The sequence below is a fragment of the Arachis stenosperma genome, chromosome 6, assembly GCF_014773155.1.
Source record: "Arachis stenosperma cultivar V10309 chromosome 6, arast.V10309.gnm1.PFL2, whole genome shotgun sequence".
Taxonomy (NCBI): domain Eukaryota; kingdom Viridiplantae; phylum Streptophyta; class Magnoliopsida; order Fabales; family Fabaceae; genus Arachis; species Arachis stenosperma.
Genome location: NC_080382.1, coordinates 136,530,050 through 136,537,444, shown reverse-complemented (window position 1 = coordinate 136,537,444; position 7,395 = coordinate 136,530,050). Strand labels below are relative to the sequence as shown.

Below are 7,395 nucleotides of genomic sequence, written 5' to 3'. Positions count from 1 at the left end.
ATGCGGCGGCAGCAGGGCATGCGACTCGATGACAGATACGTTCCGTACTTGCAAATGGCCGGACTATACCATCTTGCAAGGTTGAACGATAGATGGTTCCGGTTAGACGAGACCCTTGTCAGTGCATTCGTCGAGCGATGGCGTCTGGAGACGCACACGTTTCACATGCCGTTCGGAGAGTGCACGATCACACTTCAGGACGTGGCATACCAGTTGGGTTTGCCTGTGGACGGGCGTTACGTGAGCGGCTGCCTATCAGAGTTTCATTTATACATCCAGGGTGCCCGCCCAGCCTGGGTGTGGTTCCAGGAGTTGCTTGGAGTGGTTCCACCTCCCAGCCAGGTTCAGAAGTACGCAGTGAACTGCAGCTGGTTTCAGGAGACTTTTGGTGAGTGCCCCGATGGAGCCGATGACGAGACTGTGCGGCGATATGTCCGTGCGTACATCATGATGTTGTTGGGTACGCAGCTGTTTGGGGACAAGTCTGGCAACCGCATTCACATCAGATGGCTTCCCTACGTAGCTAGGCTGGAGGAGATGGGTACCTATAGCTGGGGTTCTGCAGCACTGGCATGGTTGTACCGGTGCATGTGCCGAGTGGCGAACAGACATGTGGTCAAGTTAGCGGGCCCACTTCAGCTACTTCAGTCTTGGATCTTCTGACGATTTTCTCGGTTTAGGCCTTCTGGATATGAGACGTTCAGTTGTCCATTGGCTTCGAGGTACTTTACTCAGCCTTCTCTATTTCATTTTAATATAAATAAATGCATGTTTGTTAATAATGTATTAGAAATCCTAAACACACAATTAAGTTGCCATAAGACACATGTATGATGCAGGTGGTCAGGATACAACCCTTCTGGTAGCGAGAAAGGCCCTAGAGTGGAGATGTGGAGGCTGAGGATAGACCGGTTACAGGACGGGGAGGTGAGTACGCAACTTAATAAGTTTCTTTATTTAACCAAACTTTATGAGTTGGCCTGACAATGGAGAGTTCTCCGTGCAGTTTATCTGGATGCCGTACACCACTCCCGACGTACTTCAGGTTGTGCATCCAGAGGTTTTGGAGCCTCGGCATATGGCGTTGTGGCGGTCAGTGACGGCGCTGATCTACTTTGCCGTCATAGAGTGGCATCAGATAGATAGGGTTCTTCCGCAGTTCGGAGGGGTGCAGCCCCCTCCGAATCCCGCACTGAACATCGACTTTCTGATGTCGAAGGACGGCAGAGGCGGCGATAAATGGTTTCTGTACGATCTTCAGAAGTGGCATCTGTATTGGGAGTCCCGTGCGGACACGGTGCTGAGGTTTGATGTTGTTGCCGACCCTGGACCATCGCATTTGTTTCTTGAGTGGTGGAGTCAGTATGGAAAGAGGTTCTTGTCTCCGGATATGCAGTTGGGGGATCCGAGAGCCGTTCCTATTCCAGTTGAGGCCTCACAGCGAGGTGCCGGGCGAGTTCCTGACATGGATCGTCTTGAGGACGTGCCTGACAGGCGCAGGGTTGAGAGGAGAGCTCGTGTGGGCACACGACGGAGCCAGCGTGAGTGGAGGTGGCTTGATGCTGCTTTAGACGATGATGACCATGCTGGTGCGGCTAGAAGCGGACGACGAGGCCAGGGAGGGAGACGGAGAGGGCGTGGTGCCGACGACGATGACGACGATCAGTATGGTCCGGTGGGCGGGGATGGAGCAGGGGCTGTTGCAGTTGGTGGTGTTAGTACCCACGATGGCGGACATGGAGGAGAGTGGTATGGGTCAGGTATGGGTGATGGGGCTAAGCCTGGTGACACTGGACTTGGGCCTGTGTCTCTTGGGGATTACTTCGTTGGTGTACCCGCCCATGACCAGCCTCAGCAGGAGGGTACCCCTTGGGTTATTCCGGGATCACAGTGGTCAGATTTCCTTGGCTCAGATACGCTTGATGCGGACTTCGGGGGTCCATAGTTTCTAGCAGACATTACCGCCATCATGCAGGAGGACGTGCCGGCCCAGAGGCGTGGTGAGACCTCAGGCACTCAGGCACCCTTAGACGTTGATCTTAACGAGCCTCCTACGGCATCTGTTGGTGATCATTTTGGTTTGGGAGGCACCCCACCATCCGCCTACGCTGCTGCATCAGAGTCTGTTGCCGGGCCGTCTGCGGCAGCCTCCCATTTTACGCCACCTGCACAGCCTGGCCCGGATGAGGACGCGGATGAGATCGAGGATGAGGAGCCGTTTATCCGCAGAGGTCAGCGGGCACAGGTACCCCGTCGTTGCGGTACGGGCTCGCATCTGTTTAGATGAGTCATGTATCATGTATTTTGTTCCGTAGGGTTTATTCATGTATCACAGACATTGTACTTTTGTTGTTATTTTAGAGCGGTTTTCCTTTGTTGTTTGTTCATCTAATTGTACTTTGAAAACGGGTGTTTACCGGATTTATCAGTGACTATATATAATCATTGCATCATATAACAGTCTAATATGTACATTTATTTATTAAAATTTGCATTTAGCGTACTTGTAGCAACACTCAAAGTGATACATAACATATTCATTACTTAACGCAGCATGCTGAATACATGAAAGTAAAAAAATCAACAATAAAACTTAACTAAAATAAGTACTACCGCTAAGAACATGGCTACTAATGGCCCCCAATGTGAGACGATCCACCCAACTGTGGGCAACTCCGACGTGTGTGTCCGGGTTGGCGACATAGGCCACATCTCTTTGGACGATTTGGATCTGTCTCGTCCATATTTGTTCGTATCCTGGAGGACCTCGGACGACCCTTTCTCGCACGCCTCTTGTCAGGGTCCGGTATCACAGTGGGCCCGTCGTATGGTGGCTAGAAACCCTCTGGAATCGGAGGGGTGAATCCCATCCGATACACACTGAAAACCGAACTAATCCTATACACGCTGTGAACATAAGTGGTCCAGTTTACCCGTGAGTAGGCACAACATGTAAGTGCGTGCGGACATGGGAAATGAAGTGCCTGGAAGTACCCGCAGTCACATGTCCGAGCGGCAAGCGATACTCTGTAGCTACCCAATGAGAAGGAACCAGTCGGAGTGGTTTCGGCAACGGTGAACTCGGAATTATCCCTGTCATACAAAGTCACCGTGAAGCACCTCGCCGTCTTCAAGTTGGCCTCAATACACTTGGCCAAGTGCTGACTGAATTATTGTCCGGTTCCCATCTGGGCCTCAGCCTCTCTCCCCTTACGAACAAAAAGTTCCACAAGCCTTCCATATGTTGCCTTCACCAGTGAGGATACAGGTAGGTTTCTGACACCCTTGAGGATTGAGTTCACACACTCGGAGATATTCGTCGTCATGTGACCGAATCTCCGACCCTCGTCACGATATTGAGTCCACAAGGAATAATCAATCCGGTTCGCCCACTCACACATCGCCGGGTCTTCAGACCGCAGAATATCAAACCAGTAATCAAACTCAACCTCGGTCTTGGCATACGCCGCATTCACAAGAAGCCTCCATGCGTCTTTGCCCTTGAAGGTAAGGGCAAAGTTAGCAGCTACGTGTCGAATGCAGAATGCACGGTATGCAGATGGAGGTAACCAACCTCCGTCAGGAGCCTCCAGTGCAGCCTTGATGCCGTTATGCCTGTCCGATATAACCAGCAGACCTGGCTGCGGTGTCACGTGCTGACGAAGATGGGAGAGAAAGAATGTCCAAGACTCAGTATTCTCACCCTCTACTAGTGTGAATGCAACAGGTAGAATGTTGGAGTTCCCGTCCTGTGCAATTGCGATGAGCAACGTTCCCCCGTACTTGCCATACAGATGGGTGCCGTCAATGCTAACTAGCGGCTTGCAATGACGGAATGCCTCGATGCACGGTGGAAACGTCCAGAAAAGTCTGTGAAAATAAGCTTGAGACTCGTCTACCTGTCCTCCAACTCGAACGAGGCTAGTCCTTAGGACTGCAACAGTACCAGGCATCGTCAACTGGACTCCCAACACCCACCTGGGCAGCTCGTTGTATGACTCATCCCAGTCACCGTAGATGAGGGCAACAGCCTTCTGCTTCGCCATCCAGACCCTCCTGTAAGTCGACCTAAACCCAAAGTGTGCTGCCGTGGCATTCAGGAGCACCTTGATGCTGACGGATGCATCCGTCCTAACCATTGGCATAATGAACGCCGATATCACAAGGTAATCCAAACTCCTGTGGTCACTCGAGATGGAGGTGGCAAGACAAGTGTGAGGTCCATTGTATCGTTTGACCTCCCAAATGCCCTTGCGCTGCCGGAGACTCAGTCGAATCAACCATGTGCACCCATTCCCAAACTCAGAACATTTGCCCACATACCGGCGATAATCAGACTCGACTACCTTGTACTGTACCCCTCGCCGGATGCTGTAAGTCTTCACACTTAACAGGGCCTGATCTTTATCCTGAAATTGCTGACCAACCTGGAACTCTGTCAGACCAGCAGTCCCTTCCGCATCTCTAGCTCCGAATCCAACAGAGTGCCCAGAAATCCCCTCCTGCCTCATGACATTCAAGTCCAAAGAGGAAAAATGAGGTGGATACTGCTGTGTGCCAAAGCTAGAACCACCTACCGCCAATGCAGGCTCACTCGCTCCAATATCATCGCCGCTGTCATCGTCAATCATATCCAGCTCGACGTCATCCTCCTCTGCATCACCCAACAATCCGTCTCCAACGCCAAGCGGTGCAACGCCCAGTAAAGCGTCCGGCAGATTCTCCCTTGAACCAACCTCGTTGCCTGCGCTGCCGTTGAGATCAACAGCAAAAGACGGGGAGGCGACAGGTTGGACCACTGGCTGGTACACAGGGACGGAGGAAAAACCAACAGCAGGCCGAGAACTAGAACCGGCTGCCGTGGCTAAAGTGGTGGTATTCCAGTTCGAACCCCCTGAGCTGGATACCACATCAACCAGCTTTGCCAACAACTCTGGTGTCCTCACCTTCGGAAACTGCCGCCGACAAAGAAACATTACTTACAAGTCCTCGTCACCACTGATCGTGAAACAATCATACTTCACGGTATCCTGGAGGACCGTCACCGGAATGCGATAGTAAAACTTCTTAACCCGCTTCGCACCTTCATGACCAAGTTTCATCAGCACAGATCTAGCAAGGTCATCATAGCTCGTCGAAGGACTCACGACAATACAGAGAGGATCCTTATCTATGAATTTCACACCGGAACGAGTTTTCCTCTTAATGGATCCTCTGTGGTGAACCAAAACAACAAAACTCTCCTCACTAGCCATCTTACACCCTCTAATGAGAGCAACTCACGTTTACAACCATATATATACTGCTCTGTCTCCCACTAATTCGAACCAGCCTTCATCGAATTAGGGAATTTGTAATTCGAACCAGTCTGGCTCGAATTACTTGATGCGGCTTCTCTCTCTATAATTCGAACCACCTTGGTTCGAATTACGTGCGTTGCTAGTTCGAACCTAGCTGGTTCGATTTATTTGGTTCGCTTTCCTTGTAATTCGAACTGCTCTGGTTCGAATTATTCATGGATGCAGTTCGAACCAGGCTGGTTCGATTTTAATATATGGTTTGGCTCATTGCTAAAACGAATTTCACTTTGGCTTATTTAGGTAATTTGTAACTTGCCTTGGTTTATTAGGATATTTTGCCCTACTTTTAATGTATATTTTATATTTTATATAAGTAATTAATTTTTAATGGTAGACCAAACTTATGAGAAGACCATGATAAGCACCCCGAATTCAGTGACATTGTCAATGAGAAGGCTACTGATACAGTGATACCTATCCTTAAAACAATTATAAATAATACTCCATGTTTTATTTGTTTTTTTGGTGACAACCATGTTTTATTTGTTTAAAATGATAAAAGAATCTCATATGTTCTTGAATTTTAATATTTTACTCTTCATCCATCTAACCTCAACTTATCTGTTTTCTTCTTTCCTTTTCTTTTATACTTAGCAAGGGCTTGTGAAAAGCAAAGTTCAAAACCAAGCTTGGTGATATAAAAAAAAAATTTCAAAACAACAAAATAAAACATAGAAATAAGAAAAATAGAATACCAACACAAAACTAAATACAATCAAATTTAGATATTAAAAAATATCAGCAAATTAGACCATAATTTCTTTTTCCTTAGTCACCTCTTTAGTTTTTATTCCTAAGTGCATTTTTTTATATCAAAATTTTTTTAAAATGAAAAATTGATAAAGCAAAAATTTGAGAGTCTAAACTCTTAAATCAATATAGTAAGATTTAATTAAGTTCCTCTAAAGTAAAAAAATTAATAAAATAATAAAATAATATGTTAATCACTTTTAATTTAAAATAATAAAATCCTTATATGATAAAAAATATAAATTTAGTAGTGATTAATTTTTTACTTTATCATTTTATTAATTTCTCCATTTTAAAAATTTTAGATTCAATAGAACTCACAAATAATAAAAATTATAAATTCAACTATAATTAATACTTTATTTTATTATTTTATAAATATCTTCATTTTATAAGATTGTTTTCTCACTTCCTTAATTATATATTTATATTGAATCGTCCAACTGAAATTTCCAATACCATCTCTTCAACGAATTCCTTTTTTAAACTATCCACCCGATTTGGGTCCATGTTTCTCCACTAAAATCACATATTTCATCACTCAAATTCTATAATAATGCATCTTATGTTTTTATTAAGATCTATTAAGTTTAATTCTTCCACATTAATATTATATGAGAATCTTCTCAATTTTTTTTTAAATTAAAAATACAAAATATGATATTTAATTTTTTAATATTTTTTATATTTTATTTATGAGATATATAATAAAAAATCATACTTTATTCCATCGAATAAAAATAAAAAAATGGAAAAGTTTCAATCTCGTATGTAACAAAGTTTTGAAGTTATGTTCATTACTAACAATTAGTTTTTGAATACAATAATGTTCCGTATTTATGTAATTTTCTTAATTAAGTCCAATCAAATTATTTTTCTTCACGCACCGTGCCACCTTTCAGTGTAAAGTTTTTCTCTCATGCTTTCATAATAGACTTTTAATGTAAACATCAACGTAAAGTTTTATCTTCAACGTAAAGCTTCTCTTTTTCTTTGATTTTCTTCTTCATCTTTTTAACGTAAAACATCATTTATTCGTTTTGTTGTTTTTAGATTTCGATTTGCATTTGAATAACGTATCAAAACAATGAATGATTCAAATTTAAATCAGTTGAATGAGAGCGATTTGGATTATTCTTCTGAATTGAATTAAGTGGACGAGTTTTGGATTATTCAATTTTGAATTGAATGGAATGAAATACAATTGATAAATCCAGTGTTGTTTATAAATACGAGTTTTCGGTTCATTTAGTATTATATAATAGTTTTGTTTTGTTAATATTTT

General features: G+C 44.2%; 2 protein-coding genes across 2 annotated transcripts; one reads left to right on the top strand and one right to left on the bottom strand.

Moving 5' to 3' along the window:
- Positions 1-1,945, top strand: LOC130934742 (protein MAIN-LIKE 1-like). Its single transcript, XM_057864280.1, has 4 exons — positions 1-620; positions 681-722; positions 840-927; positions 1,007-1,945. The coding sequence occupies exons 1-4, from the start codon at positions 1-3 to the stop codon at positions 1,943-1,945; spliced, it is 1,689 nt and encodes a 562-aa protein (XP_057720263.1).
- Positions 1,946-3,170: 1,225 nt separating this feature from the next.
- LOC130934741 (uncharacterized) lies at positions 3,171-4,976 on the bottom strand. The gene has a single exon (XM_057864279.1). It carries the CDS (start codon positions 4,974-4,976, stop codon positions 3,171-3,173), a length of 1,806 nt encoding a protein of 601 aa, XP_057720262.1.
- Between the last annotated feature and the right edge of the window lie 2,419 nt (positions 4,977-7,395).